The 16,666-nt window shown below is 37.8% G+C and overlaps 1 protein-coding gene across 2 annotated transcripts; it reads left to right on the top strand.

Annotated features, from left to right (window-relative positions):
* Window positions 1-413: 413 nt before the first annotated feature.
* On the top strand, window positions 414-13,528 carry LOC110019157 (U-box domain-containing protein 44-like). Of its 2 annotated transcripts, XM_020716739.1 has the most exons (5): window positions 414-795; window positions 1,638-1,792; window positions 3,886-4,486; window positions 4,572-4,881; window positions 11,809-13,528. In XM_020716739.1, the coding sequence occupies exons 3-5, from the start codon at window positions 3,914-3,916 to the stop codon at window positions 13,392-13,394; spliced, it is 2,469 nt and encodes an 822-aa protein (XP_020572398.1). In that variant the 5' UTR covers window positions 414-795; window positions 1,638-1,792; window positions 3,886-3,913; the 3' UTR covers window positions 13,395-13,528. The 2 variants fall into 2 exon arrangements, with proteins under 2 accessions (XP_020572398.1, XP_020572397.1); XM_020716738.1 differs by lacking the exon at window positions 1,638-1,792.
* The last annotated feature ends 3,138 nt before the right edge of the window (window positions 13,529-16,666 follow it).

Below are 16,666 nucleotides of genomic sequence, written 5' to 3'. Positions count from 1 at the left end.
TTTGGCTACAACAACCATAATTGTTTTATAAGAATTGTAATTGATGGCTACAATAACAATTGTTAGCTAAATGCATAAACTATACCGCCTATAATTGGTTGTATCAATTTCTGGTGGTCATTAATGATTATCTTTTGTTATTAAAAACAAAATATGATAATCAACAATGAACTCTAGTGATCAAAGATAACTTCGCAGACTTGGATAACTTTCGAGACTTCTAGAGTAAAGTTTTAGCAAGTCACTCATTTATCTTCTTATCCCTCCTTTTAAGTGAATAATGAGAACTTATTTATAATTTTTTAAGACCGGAAATTTGGTGAATAATTAGAGCCTATTTATAACGACAATTTTAGCAAACCATTATGATTTTTTTTTTTTTATGACTTCTCGTATAGCCGGACTTTTTACTCGGAAATCGGTTTCTTACCGGGTTACCCTAATGCGGACGATTGCCCGCATGGAATCTCGATCTTTTCCTACCAGTCAACCGGGAATCCAAGCAGCGATGTCGGCCGGCCGGCGGTCCAAATCTGCGTTCGGGAGTTTTAACGGTAGATCGAATCATCCACATAAAACTTCTTATGCTTTTGTACGCATATACTTTTCTCTTCAGCCGGGCTGCTGGATGGTTTGCTTCGTCGACCGCGCCTCTGACCCAAGCGGCTAAATAATTTCAATAGCTTCGTCTTGTTAAATCCCTTCCTCGGTGTTCCTTACTGCTCCGGTACCATGTTGGGATTGAAGCTGTCGTTGCCAGGGCATTGAAAGGGCCATCGAGGGAGCTTGTAAGCGGTGAGCTAAGAATCGTCCATTTGTTCTTCTTGATTTTGTTGGCTCATGATTCGTTCCCATCATTTGTTCTACTTTACTGTTGGCTTTTGTTGAAGAAATTTTACACGGTACTATTAGGGCAGGTCAGCTCTAGAATTACGAGATGGATACCGATATGAATTGTGTCATTTTGGGTGATTAGGGCATTCATCACGAGGAGAAGCAACCACACACTTTATAATTTTAGTGGATTTATCTTTGCAGTGTTTTACCCGTGCCCCTGTTTTGATGTAATTGTTAGGAGAAGATGTGTACATGTGGGAGAGATGGGTTGTGGTTGCTGGAATTTGCTTAGCCATATAATTTTGTTTGATTTTTAGTTTTATCTTTTTGAGATAATCTCGGTTCATCGGATTGTTTTAGGAATGTAGTTTTGAATTGAAACAAACCATTCTGGTGAATGAAAAATTCACTTGATAACTTATCCAGATTGGCCGACTGTTAACTATGTTCTGGCGCGTGAAACTTATATTTAATGCACATGATGAAAATCGCTAGAGTCGATATCTTGCAGAGGCCTGCCTTTCATTAAATTGAAACTATTGTGGTCAATTGGCTACAACTGGTTTGTTAGGTTTGCGGGATATTTGGGTGCTTACTACTGTCCTCTATCTTATTCTGATGAAATCACTCAGAGTTTGGTGAATAGTTTTCTTATCACCAACATTGAGGTGATATCATTTAATTTCCTCTTTTACTTTTTTCATTACAGATACTCGATCTCCTGAATTGAGCGGCTATTATTATTTTCTGTTTATTTTTTCCCCCTTTTTTTTGAGAAAAAAACTTTTTCTAATGAGCAGGAAAGCTGTGAAAACATCCTGCTGATTGACAATGTATCTTGAACATGCTGTTTTACCCTTGATTTGAGGAGTATCATGCCAGTTGGTTACTTTCTTTGAGCCCATTTGGAAGAAATACTTTCATCATCCTTTTTCCATTGATGTGATGTTTTCAGGTCAATTCAATATTTCTTATCTTATTTTGCTAATAAAGGATATGGAAAAACATTTAACTATTGTAATATTATACCATTTTTAAGCTTTATATGAATGTTACGCATTCATATGTTGTGGCAAGATATTTGTTCATAATTTTATTATCTTTGCAATGTCATTTCTTCTTATTAGTTAGAAGCATGATAGATTTGGTAGAGAAAAATATTACTATTAATTTCAAATCCCTTTAGAAGAAACCTGAAACTGAAGGGAAAAAACATATAAATACTAAGGCAATGTTGTTTCATGGAAAATCATGGTGATTTGGAGATTCTAAAATTGTTTAAATTGTTCAACTTCTGGTGTATTATTATTTAATAAGGTTGTTGACAGGATCTTTCAACTGCATTGCTTTCTGTTGTAGAAGCATCTAATTTTTTCTTCTTCACTTCAATTGTCATACCCATTAGCCACGCTGTTTGATCTTTACAAGGATCTGCAAAGAGGATTTCCTGCTGGAGGAGGTTACTTGTTCTCTACTCCCAAATTTCGAGTCATGCATTGACGTTTGCTATCCTAAATCCTTTTTTTATTCTTTCTCCACATTCTCCGGCTCCCATTTCTTTGAATTAAACTTAGATTGCTTCATTTTAATTTGAATTTTATTGGAGTAATGGGCCAAGATTACGATTAAAAAAAAATTGTCATGAAAGTGTGCATTTGTCATAATGGTCCATCTTCTTTTAAGAAATTCTTATTAATGCGAATCTTGTAATGCATGCTAACCAGCTTACCCTATCTGCCAAACTACGTGACGTGCTCCATAAAACTTGGCACAGGGAAACATCTCTGCCTTTTTCGTTTGTTTGATTCTTTCAGTAATTTGTACGATCCAATTTTTTTTCTTGATCTTCTACAAGAGTCCAAAATATAGGCCTTTATTTCTAACTTGGCAGAGCCCCAAAATAAGATGAATAAATTGAATCTTATTATATGAAAAAAAAAAACTCGCTACAATTATCAAACTCCTAATTTAATCAATTTTTTTTTCTTAGAATAAAACAACAAAAACTATAATGAGACATATTTAGCTTTGAATTCTTTTTTGTTTCCGTGACGACTTCAACTCAGTTGAAAAATGTAATTCATATGTTGTATTTGTTCCTCGCTAAAGGGAGAGATGACCTTCATTAATTTTTTTTGCCAAGAAATACTTTCTGCTAGAAGCTAGAGTGTGGCCGTCAGGTTCAAGTATGATGAAAGGACAGCGGAAGTTGCCTAAAAAATGAGTATATCCACCACATCCCTAAGAAAACCAAAGGCTAGATGCACTAGAGTTACAAACATGATTTGTATCATTGGATGAAGGTTGGCTTTTTGTTGGAAAAAATTGACAAAAGAGTTCATATGTCTATGCTTGATAATTTTTTTAAATTTAATTCTTTATTCTGTTGCAAAGGGATTCACAATATCTATAGTTAGGCTTTCTAATTTAGCTTAAATATCGATGGTCAATGAAGAAATTAGATTGGTTTTGAGTTGAGATTTGATTGGAACCAGCAAGCCATTCACTAGTTAAAGTCTTAGAAAATTTCTCTTTGGATTTGATCTCAAGTTAAGCTTAACTAGATCAAAATAACTCAAAATGTAATATTTGGCTTATGATTTATGATATTTTTATTTGCTTTTGTTTTATGAAGGTCTGATGATGGCTCTCCTCAGCTGCTTGTTTGTCTTTTATTTCATCCATGCAATGAATTTAATCATTTGAAATATCAATTTTTGGTGCTAAAACTCAAAGAATATACGGGAAATGTTGGTTTTATGGCATTTATTTCATGAAATTGATTCGAATTGCTCTCTATTCTTCATCTTTGGGCAATCTGCTTCCTAAAATTCGATCCAAACATGTTGCTTTAGTCATGCATGCTGCCGGCTGTACCCAAGATAAGATTCTCTATAACTCTCACTTAGTGCTCCAATATTTTCTCATCTGCCATTATTATTGTCACAATTTCAATCTTCAATTTAAACGATAGTGTTTTTCTCATGACTTACATCTTTTGTGCAATAATACGTCCTGAAACAAACGATAACTTGTATTTTGTTGCAGGCACATCTACATTTCACACTTCTAGGTAATGGCAGAAAAGTGGGATGGAAGCTATGATTCCAATAGAAGAAGCTATGATTCCAGTAGACACTCTGATGAGAGCTATCACGAAAAGCTTCACATTGAGCCTCTTTATGAATCATTTGTCTGCCCATTGACAAAACAAGTAATGCGGGATCCTGTCTCCATTGAAAATGGGCAAACTTTTGAGAGAGAGGCAATTGAAAAGTGGTTTAAGGAGTGCAGGTGCAGTGGGCAGAGACCTGTTTGCCCACTGACCTTAAAAGAGCTGAGTAACACTGATCTCAATCCCAGCATTGCCCTGAGGCATACCATTGAGGAATGGACAAAAAGAAATGAAGCTTCTCAGCTTGATAATGCTTGTAGATCTCTGGGTCCTGGTGCCTCAGAAAGCAATACTTTACAAGCGATGGATTATGTTGTGAATATTTGCAATAAAAGTTGGACAAACAAGCATGCCGTTCGAAAGGCCGAGTTAATACCATTGATTTCTAATATGTTAAAGAGTAGCAGCAGAAAAGTGCGTTGCAAGGCTCTGCACACTCTCTATATAGCTGTTGAAGATAATGATGACAATAAGGTGGTCTAAAGGTTCGCTAGTAATTTTTTGTGGATATTTGAGTAGTTTCACTCTGATATAAAAACTAATTTTTATTAAACTCCAGCAAGTTATGGCTGCTGAGGATACTGTTCGAACAATTGTGAAGTTTCTGTTACATGATCACTCCCAGGAGAGAGAAGAAGCATTGTCTTTGTTGTATGAGCTTTCAAAATCTGAATCTCTTTGTGAAAGTATTAGTGGAGTCAATGGGGCTATACTTATATTGGTCGGGCTATCAAGTAGTGAATCAGAAAATGTCTTAATTGTTGAGAAAGCTGAAAAGACATTGGAAAATTTGGAGAAAAATGAGAAGAATGTTAGGCAAATGGCTGAAAATGGAAGACTAAGACCTCTTCTTACACTTCTACTTAAAGGTTGTTCCTACTTGCTTGTATGTCATTCTACCAAGTTTTCTGATTTATACTTCAGTTCTACATATAACAGTTTTACCTGAAACAGTAACTTTTCTTTTCTTCTTTTTTCCTGATGATTTTATCTTTTTTTTTTCTGTTAAATTATTTAAAATTTTTTTGTTTGTTTGTCGAAGGCATCATAATTGCACTAAAAATCACATCTATTCATTAAGGACTTGGGATTATATAGAGCCTTACAATTTTCCTTACAAATAAAGCCCTAGAATTCTTCTATAATTCCTATTTATAAAGAGAGCCCTAAACTGTGTAGAATTCTCAACACTTTCCCTCAAGATGGGCAAAAGATATCCACTAAGGCCATCTTGTCACACAACTTAGATCTAATTAGCTAAGTCCCTTGGTGAGGCAGTCAACTATTTGCTCTCTAGTAGCTACCTAACTCTCTTTTAGTCAACTTTTCAGCTTTTCCTTGATGAAGAATCTATCAATCTCCACATGCTTGGTTCTGTCACACTACAACTTCATTTGAACTCCTTGGTTCACCTTGAGCACTTACCAATAGAGCTCTCAACCATAACTTCCCAACAACTTCTAAGTCCATGACCCTGTACTCTGCCTCTGTCGTTGACCTCACAACTATCGACTACTTCTTGCTCTTCCAAGGGACCAAATTGCCCCCCCGAACATGTAGTATCATGATGTGGACCTCCTGTCATCAGCATAGCTAACCCGATCATAGTCATAGCAGCCCTCAATGCCTAAATGCTCATTTTTTTCCTGAAGATCAACCTATTCCCTCGTGCACTCTTCAGGTACCTTAGAATTTGTTACACTGCATCCACGTGACTCTTGCTCTAATCATGCATGTAGCGACTCACCGCACTTATTACAAATAACATGTCAGGACGAGTGTGATTTAGATAGATGAGAAGACCTATCAACCTCTGGTACCTCTCAAGATCAACTAGCTCTCCTGCCGATGCTCTCAACTTTCTACAAATAACATGTCGGGACGAGTGTGACTTAGATAGATGAGACAACCTACCGATCTCTGGTACCTCTCAAGATCAACTAGCTCTCCTGCCGATGCTCTCAACTTTCTCTTCTGATCAATTGGTAAAATTGCAGGCTTGCATTCCAACATATCCGCCTCTGCGAGCAAGCCTAGCACATACTTCTTCTGAGATAGATAATCCCCTTTGGTCCATGAGCCACCTCAATCCTCATGAAGTTTCTAAGCTGTCTTAGATCCTTCACCTCAAACTCTTTGCTCAAACTTGACTTCAACTGAGCAATCTCTCCCTTATCATAACAGTGACAATCATATCATCCACATACATTGCAAGGATAGTAATGTGACCTCCATGTCGTCGAAAGAACACTGTGTGGTCGACATTGATTTGCTGATAGCCCATGCCTATCATTGCTCTCCTGAACCTGACAAACCAAGCTTAAGGAGACTGTTTCCAACCGTACAATGACTTCCTTAATCTTCATAACTTGCCTGCTATTTAGTTTGTGTCAAAGCCTTGGGCAGCTCCATGTACACCTGATCTAGCAGATCCTTATGAAGAAACACATTCTTCCAGTTGATGTAACCTCCATCCACTATTCACAGCTCGAGAGATGAGTATTATGATTGTGATCATCTTTGTCATTAGTGCAAATGTCTCATTATAGTCGATGTCATACGTCTGACTATACTTTTTCGTCACCAACCATTCTTTGTAGCGATCAATCTTTCCTTCTTAGGTCTGTTTTACTATGAAGACCCATTTGCATTTGACTGTTTTTTTTTTCTAGTAGCAACGCGAGCTCCCATGTTCTGTTCTTATTGAGAGCACCAAGTTCCTCCAGCATGACAGCCTTTCACTTTGGATTATTCTTAGCTATCTGTCAATACTTGAGAATAGACAGATTGTCCAAAGATGTTCGTGTAAAGATGACATGTTAGAGTATTAGACAAACTGGACAATGTTATTTGAGAAACCAAAACGATCAGGAGGCCAGGAGGATGGCCCGCTTTGCTGCGAGAGGTTCTCCTTAAAGTCATGGGAGTGGGAGGAGAAAGGAGAGGAATCATATCATCTCTATAATCGAATTACGAGGTGGATGGTGTAGGTGTCTCAAGAGTCAGGATGGACTATGACATGAGACTTGTTGGCACGAGTGATACGACAACCATTGTTTTCTCATTTTTGCCTCCTTGTGTACTCCCTCAGCTTCCCTTGAACTTGAATCCTACCACATTCAGACTCATTTTTCTCATTTTTTGGCTCTTTCTCAGTTGATCCTCCTCACATTATGGGATAAGGAATCGTTCCCACATCTACCAATTTCTCACCATCACTAGGGCTGTGAAATCGGCTCGTTGCTCGCAAAAGATTTATCTTCGGCTCGATAAGCAGCTCGTGTTCGATTCTTTTGCTAAACAAACGAGCCAAACACGAATGAATTTTGTGCACTTGATATATAAACGAGTCGAACACAAACAAAGTTTTGTTCATTCATGTTTGACTCGTTTTGGCTCGAAATAATTATAATTATATATATATACATACATATATAATTGATGAATATTATTTTTAAATAATTTAATTAACTATAAAGTTATAGAGATTTATAATCAATTAAATTTATTAATTATGAAAATAAAATAATTATATTTGAATTTCTATCTAAATTAATATTTTAATATAAATAATTATATTTAAATCTCGCCCTTACCTCTAAAATCTTTGGCTGTGTGACTTAGGTTATCAAAATGGTTCGTTGTTCGCGAACAATTCGTGTTCGACTTGCTAAGCAAACGAGCTGAACATAAAAATTTATTTTGAGCTTGATATATAAACGAGTCAAACACGAACTTTGGTATTTTTTATTAAAGCCGAACACAAACAGAGCATGGGCTTAATCAAGCTCGGCTCGTTTACACCCCTAATCATCACTACTATTCCCCTCTCGTCTTATAACTCCATTATTTGACAAGTCATCAAAGGCGATGTCACCTTTAAGGTGTAGTATGGTTTGAGTGCTCTAAAAATTACGTACATACTCACAAATATTCGCTTCTCTATTGAACTTAACAAACATACTTCTTATGAGTAGCAAAATAACCCACAGAAAACATTTCACAGCTTCGGGATCCAACTTCCCTATTGATGGTTGATTATCTTTCACAAAACATACACAACTAAATGCCTTCAATGGGAGGATCCCACCATTATCTTCTTTCAACAACTCACGTGGAGATTGTCACTCCAACACTCTTGAGGGCATTTTGTTGATCAATTAAATGACTGTCAAAACAACTTGCCCCATAAGTGCTTTAGGACATTCATCAAGATCATCATTTTTTTGGCTACCTCTAGAATGCATCGATTCTTCTTCTCTGCTACTTCATTTTGTGTCGGTGTGTATGGACATGTGGTTTGATGCCGCATTCCTTGAGCTGACATGTACTCCTCAAATGTGTTGTTGGTATGTCCTTTACTATTATCAGACCACAATACTTTCTCTACTATGTTCTATTGAGTTTGAATTGCCCTATGAAAGTTCTAAAAACATGCAATTAGTTTTGTTTCTCATCAAATTTAACTAAGTAAGACGAGAAAAAAAATCAATGAAAGCCACAAAATATTTGTGACCATTCATCGAAGTTGTAGAAGGTCCCATACATCTAAATGCGCCAAATCAAAAGTACAAGAATTCCTATTACTTGAACTAACTTAAGAGCTCCTGATATGCTTACCAAACACATGAGAATCACACACAAATTTTTGTTTTTTTGCCTTTTCATACAAAGATAAATACAAATGACTCAATAGACCAAATGAAGAGTGTCTTATACGCTTGTGATGTATCAACAACACATCCTCCACACTTCTCTCAGATCCTCCTAGTCCAGCACTCTCTACCATGGATGTTAAGCTTGAGTTCATCCCCTCTTTATCCAAGTACTGGAGTCCACTATGACGCACGCTAGTCTCAAGTCTCTGGCTACTCCCCTTTTTTTTTGAAAGATCACATTAAAAATATCAATTGAAACAATATATTTTAGTTGTAGTATTATGATACTAATGGATAAAAGATTCTAGAGAGGAATTGAGCATGCAAAATATTGTACATAATCATAGAATTGGTACCTCACTGTACCTTTGTCGGCCACAGGCCGTGTTATACCATCAGGGGTCTGAATGCTCTTTGAAACTGCTAGTTGAGTTTATGAAAAGAACTCACTTGCGACACCTATCACATGTCAAGATGGACCAAAATCTACTATCATTCTGGTGATCTTATGGTGGATATAGAGACAAGAGCATGTGTATGATGAGTATCTTTGGTTGAGTGAGCATAAGTAATAGTGTTCCTCTTGTATGATGATAAGGTGTATGCATCATTCGTCACATCATCTGTCGCTCTCTGCTTTCTCTTCAACATCTTCAAGAAATCATGATCCTCATCTATAAAGACCACCCCAATCTCTCTGTCGTTCTCTACTACCATCAGATTTGTCGGTAGCCCCCTCTTCCACTTCTTTAACCCCCACGATTATGATTACAACCTCTAGACTATCCACTTCCACCATACTCTCTCTCTATGGGTGGCTTTAGATAAGCCTTGCTCAGGTGTCCCACTTCTCTATAATTGTAGCACCTGCGGGTCTCCTCCTGAGCACCTGTCATACTTGAGCTTGAGGTAGCCAAAGCTGATCGTGTATCTGGAAGTCCACTTGGCTCAAAATATAGTCTCATTCGACTCTTCTCCTGTATCATAGCGGCAATGTCCTCATCCGGTGAAGGAATCGTTGCCTGAGGTAGGAGGATCGATCTCCTCGGGTCAAAGGTCAAGTTCAAATAAGTCAAAAACTGCATAATTCTCGTATGTGCAAAGGTTTCCCCCTTCTTACACCCCTAGTCACCATAGCTCGACATAGGTGAGAAGTAATCAAGATTTTACGACAACTTTTCTAGCTCTAAGTACTTCTGAATCGATCTATCACTCTGTACTACTACCTCTATGTAGGGGTGTAAATAAGCAGAGCTTGATAGAGCCCAAGCTCGGTTCGCATTCAGCTCATTAAAAAGTACCATTGCTCGTGTTTGACTCGTTTATATGTCGAGCTAAAAAAATATGTTTTTGGCTTGTCTGCTTAATGAGTTGAACACGAACTGTTCTCGAACAACGAGTCATTTTGATAACCTAAGTCACACAGCCTAAAATGTTATAGGTAAGGACGAGATTTAAATCTTATCATTAATATTAAAATATTCATTTAAATAGAATTTAATATATATTTATTCTATTTTCATAATTAATAATTTTATTTGATTATAAATTCGTGTAGCCTTGTAGTCAATTTAATATTTAAATATAATATTATATATATATATATATATAATATTATTTCCAGCCAAACGAATCGAACACGAACGGACAAAATTTTGTTTGTGTCGGCTCATTTATATATCGAGTGCAAAAAAATTATTCGTGTTCGACTCGTTTGCTTGACGAACTATTTGAATACAAGCTACTTAATGAGTTGAAGAGCTGTTTGCAAGCAACGAGCCGTTTTGACAGCCTACATCTATGTCACGTTCATGTAGTTCTTAGTCCCAACATATGTCCTTTTCAGCTTTGCCTAGATGTCCTTTACCTTTTGAATGCCATTCACTAATGAGAAAATTAATGGAACCATCGAGTTGAGAAGCCAAGTGTAAAGTAAAGCATGTGCAGTTCTCCACTCATCTCCCTCGACACTATCGCCTCCTGGTTCAGCCTTGACTCTCGTCAGTTATCCCTCCAGTTTTTTTCCTACTAGAGCATCCTCGATACGACGTGACCAACTTAGATATATGACCGGTCTATCAAGCTTCAGATACACAGGAGGGAGATTCAGCTTCACTAGAGTCAGAGCACGTGCTGAGTTAGTGGCTCCCTTCAAGAGGCTAGCTTCTTGTATGAGCTCGACCAATAACTTCAGAACTGCCGTATCTATATTCCCGAGAAGCTCCAATCTCTTACCTCTTACATTATCTCCCTCTCCTGATATTCTTAATCACAAGTAACCAAGTCTAGATCACACATGACTTCCTTTCTCTTCCTAAACCAATCTTGATCTATCTCATCATTATGATTAAACTCAATTTAACTATTCTTTATTTTGTATGCGCGATGCGAAGCCCTTGCCAATTCTGTCATGTTAAGCTGCTTGAACCTTCCTGCTCCTACGCATGCAGGAGCCTGTACTTCTCCTCTGCTTTGTAACAAACAAAGGATTCATTGTGTACGAAGTCCTTCGAAGCTCCCAGTTGTCACAATTAGGGCTTACTGGAAAGCAACCATAGGGTTTGTTAGAGCTCTTCTGCGCTCGGGAAGTGCAACAATAGGATCGCTGCACGGCATGCGCAAAGACCTCTAGAACTCCCTTCTTCTGCTCCTGCGCTCAGTAAGAGCACCAATGGGATTTCTGCACGGGATCACACAGCGCAAAGGCATCCGGAACTCCCTTCTTTCAAAGCTGCTCTCACCTCCCTGCATGCACCGGTTAGCAACAACCCACAAAGCTGCAGGATGCAGCTAGCGAGGGAAGCAATGACAGGATCGCAGCGCATAAGGACCGTGAAGATCCCGTCTTTCTCGTCGTCTGTCCTCCCTGCTTGAGCAATGATGGAAGCACGACGCAGAAGGATCCCCGAAACTTGGCTATGGTTTGGTTCTGATACCAAATAGAAATAATTGCTCTAAAAATCATATTCAATCATTAAAGACTTGGGCTTATATAGAGCCTTACAACTTTCTTTACAAATAAATTCTTAAATTTTTTATATATTTCCTATTTACAAATAGGATCAAAACTATTTACAATTCACAATAAAATTCAATATACTCTTTTTCTTTTTAATAAAATTTTGGTCTGGGTTGTAGGTTCGCCTGAGACGCAGCTATCCATGGTAGAATTCTTGGGCGAACTTGTTTTAAGCAATGATGTCAAAGTCTTTGTCGCCGAAACTGCTGGTTCTGCTCTTGTTGACATCATGAATTGTGGGAGTAAGCAAGCCAGAGAGGCTGCGCTCAAGGCACTAAATCAGATCTCGTCACATGAGGCAAGTGCTAAGATACTTATCCAGGCTGGTATCCTACCTCCTCTAGTAAAGGACCTCTTTACCGTTGGAATTAATCAACTTCCAATGAGGTTAAAAGAGGTATCTGCTACCGTACTCGCAAACATTGTTGCATCAGGTGCTTGTTTTGAATCCACTCCACTTGATCAAGGCCAACAAACTCTAGTCTCCGAGGATATTGTCCACAATCTTCTTCATCTTATCAGCAACACCGGTCCTGCCATTCAATGCCAGCTCCTGCAGGTTCTTGTTGGGCTCACAAGCTCTTCCAGAACTGTCTTAAAAATTGTTTCTGCCATCAAAAGCTCTGGTGCTACCATCAGTCTCATTCAGTTTATTGAAGCTCCTCAGAGGGATATTCGCATGGCTTCAATAAAGTTGTTGCATAATCTCTCTCCTTACATGGTTCAGGAACTTTCAGATGCTCTGCTGGGCACTGCCGGTCAGCTTGGTTGCCTGATTAGAGTTATATCAGAAAACAATGGGATTACAGAAGAACAGGCAGCTGCAACCGGGCTCTTAGCTGAACTTGCTGAGAGATATTCAGGACTGACAGGGCGGCTTCTTGCTGAAGAGGCTTTTCCAATTATCTATTCTAAAGTTATGAAGATTAGAGAAGGAGGCATTCGAGGAGGAAGGTTTGTCACTCCTTATTTTGAAGGGCTAGTTAGGGTCCTCTCCAGGCTTACATTTCTAATGGAGAATGAAACTGGAATTATAGGCCTTGCCCAGGAAGAAAATCTTGCAGCTCTTTTCATAGATCTTCTTCAACCTAATGGGATGGATATAGTGCAGATGGTTTCTGCTATGGCATTGGAGAATCTTTCAAAGCAGTCGAAACATTTGACAAAAGTACCCGAGTCTCTAGATCCAGGGCTCTGTGCTTCTGTATTCTCTTGTTTCAGTAAAGAGCCAGTTGTGACTGGCTTGTGCCAGGTTCACCATGGGCGCTGTTCTATAAAGGAGAGTTTCTGTTTACTGGAAGGGAATGGGGTTGAGAAATTGGTCGCTTGTCTGGACCACAATAATGAGAAGGTGGTGGAGGCTTCGCTAGCAGCACTATGTACTCTGTTGGAGGATGGGGTGGATATCGAGCAAGGTGTACTTGTTCTTTGCGAAGCTGAGGGAATTAAACCAATACTTGTGGTCCTACTAGAAAATAGGACCGATCTTCTCAGGCAGCGAGCTGTGTGGGCTGTGGAGAGGATTCTAAGGACGGAGGATATAGCTTATGAGATTTCAGCAGATCAGAATGTGGGGACAGCTCTGGTTGAAGCTTTTCGACATGGGGACTACCGGACAAGGCAAATTGCAGAACATGCCCTAAAGCATGTTGACAAGTTGCCTAATTTTTCTGCAATATTTCCGAAGGTTGGGGCTGATTTGTAATGGTGGACAGAAGCTTGATTGTGGTATGTATGTATGATTTTTTCAGGTATCTTTTTTTTTTTCCCTTAAGTCTATGTTGCTTTGATTTCGTTTTTGTTTGAAATATTTGTAAAAGATTCCTTTTTTGGTCGTAATGCTCATTATTTGTTCAAGAATTTTTTTCCTCGTGAGCATTGAGATGATTGTTTATGCTATTGAATAAAGTTTATAGAATTAGATCTATGATCTGGGTAGGCAAATACATATATTTCAGAACTTCTATTAGTTTAAATTGTCACCTTTTCGATACCCTGGGATTTTGTAGGCTCGTGGAAAATTTAACTATTTGTTGGATAGATCCAGGTCAATTGTGTTTGAACATTTACATGGATGCTTGTTATTCAAGTTTGTATCAAATGACCGGATTATAATCTACATGCTGTTATTTTCCTTCTGATTTTTCATCTTTGCTTTCGAGATTTTCTGGAGGCCCTTTTGAAGATCACAAGCGATGAGATTGTGATTCTAAGCTGCTTAGGTCGTTATCTTTTTTATTCTTTTGTGGTTATTTTGTGTGATTTAAGATGTAATACTAATTTATACGATTCAACATAGCTTCTTTTAATTTTTTCAATGGCTTGATGGTGCTTGAAGCTTTTGTAGTATACCGTCTTCTTCAAAGTTGTACCGAGAACTTGCAGATATGCTTGACTTATTGCTTGTTTCTTATGCTCTGATAGTGAAAAAAATGTTTTTCTGAATGCCTGTTTATCCTTATGCTTGACTTATATATTATTGTGTGTGCTGCTCGCCGTGATTCTTTGGCTGACATCTGAGAAGTCAGTTTTAAGTCCTCTCGGGTTACAGGTTTGAGCCCGCCTAATTGCATCTGCCTTGCAACACGGGATCGAGTGGTTAGACACATGAGGGTGGCTGAGGGATATATATATATATGTTTATGTGTGTACTAATCTAATCTAGTTAATTACTCATTCATTGTGTCATTATGCTGTATGATATCTATTCTTCTCTATATAAAGAATAGAACTTCCTTCAGGAGAAACCTATTTGAGCTCCTCTTTAATATGATAGCTATTTTTGCTAATCTCTTTCTTTTGTGAGGTTCTTTGCTCGTTGTCTCACTCAGCTTAGGAGCTATTGCAGTTTCTTCGCCTGCAATTTTGCTTGGCTCACTTGGCTGGATCACTCAGCTCTCCGCCAAACCATGATTTGTCTGCCTATTATTTGTTAGAAAGCACGGATCTATTTGCTTGTGTGCTGCTTCGTTTGCTCCATTTCTTAATCCACCTCTTTGTCTAACAATTATGCTTGGCCTGTTTAGTTCAGATATCATGTTCTCGCTTCACCTCGTTGGTGAGGATTTATCACGTCATACCAACTATGTTGACTATCTCAACTAATAGTTTGGATAATTTTGATGTTAACTTGTAGAACAAAATTATTTTACCTCTAAATTTATTTTTAATTATTTGTTATCGAAAAAATGTTATGGGGACACATTGAGAGGAGTGATCACACTGCACTTTTTGAATGTCTAAATTAGCTTATTGGCAAAGTAAAGATTCGAGCTTCATGACTTGGATCTTAGGTTCCATTAATCAAGTGATTGCTCTCAATCTTAGGCTTTATAAGTATGCTAAAGAGATATGAGAATACTAACGAAAGTTTTATGATCAGGAGTCGCACATATTTTTAATTAGAAAATGGGAACTAGTTATGCTCATAAAGATTTTTCAATTCAAGATTATTCTCTGCACTAGTAGATTTATATGTTGAATTAGTTGATATAATCTATAATAAAGTACACCTAATTCTCTTTTAGTGGTTCAAGGGTTTCTTGAACAATATGAAAGAGATCCATTTTTTATGAAACTTTGTTGTGAATTTGAAGCTACCTGTCACAGACAAAAAATTCCACATCGGCTAGGTGTAGGGCCGAAAAACAGTATTTAAGTCAAGGGCTGTCACTACCCCTAAGAGCTCTTTTGGGAGGTGACAAGTGGTATCAGAGCAGATTACTGTCTGTCAGGTGTGTGGACTCTTCATAGTCCAGTGGGACCCCCAGTGGGACCCCCAGTGGAGTCGATCTGTGACGAGGGCGTGACGAGGGCGTCACGTGATTGGGTGGAGGAGGAGGAGAATTCACAGACAAAAAGTCCCACATCGGTTAGGTGTAGGGCCAAAAAGCAGTATTTAAGTCTTGGGCTGCCCACTACTCCTAAGAGCTCTTTTGGAAGGTGACATACTGCTTCAATTTGATGAAATGTGATTATTTTCCCTTTTGCATACTTTTTTTTAAAGAATTATTTTGAGTAGCGCAATATCTAATTTTCAATAGCATAAAATGCAAGAGAATGTGGCTGCACATTCAACCAATGGAAAAATTGAAGTAAAAGATATGCAATATGCACAATTCTTTAATTATAAATGCTGCAAACATTTTCGTTCCACTTTGCACTTATTGTTAGAAACTAGGAATTGTGATCGAGGAAATGTCATACCCATCCTCATAGTTGAAAATCAAAATCTAAATAAGCGGCCATATCTGATCAGGCTATTGCTATAATAACTACGGGAAAATCAATTATTGCTCATAAGATGTCTAAATTAATAAGAATTAAAGCCAGGGCCGGGTAGGATCTAGTGGGCAATTGTCCTTATCAAATTTAGGTTTTTACTTATATGAGAGGGTAATTTGCCCTTTCTAAAATATCAATTTTGTAACTTTTGAAATACCCCCCCCAACCCTAAACCCAGAAACCTTTTGGAAAGCCTCCAGAATCTCACAAAGTTTCTTGATAGCAATTTTTCCTACATTAGAGAAAAGAATCACATCATCAGCGTAAGTCAAATGGTTCACCATAACCTTAGATTTATGTTTATAATGCACATTAGGAAACTGCTTATGTAGTTTGTTGACCATCCTAGAGAAATAATCAAATGCTAAAATGAAGGTAGTTGGGGATAAGAGATCTTCTTGTTTGATGCTTCTGGTAGTCGAGAAGAAACAAAATGAAGTGTCATTTAGTAATATGATATATTTATTGCCCGCCAGCCATCTCCCTATCAAATCACAAAAATCCTTTTTGAATCCCCTAGCCTTGAAATTGTTAAATATAAAATCCCAACTGATAGTGTCATAGGCTTTTCGGGTTTGATCAATTCAACAATTTAGACATCAATCTAGAATTGGGCAATTGTCACCTTTCCAATTGTATAATCTTTTGAATACATACACGATACACTTTCTTTTTCTAGGTTTGTGGACTATT

This window comes from Phalaenopsis equestris, unplaced genomic scaffold (genome assembly GCF_001263595.1).
Source record: "Phalaenopsis equestris unplaced genomic scaffold, ASM126359v1 Scaffold000053, whole genome shotgun sequence".
NCBI lineage: Eukaryota > Viridiplantae > Streptophyta > Magnoliopsida > Asparagales > Orchidaceae > Phalaenopsis > Phalaenopsis equestris.
The sequence above is the reverse complement of the archived record's forward strand: the minus strand, read 5'-3'. Positions and strand labels throughout refer to the sequence as shown.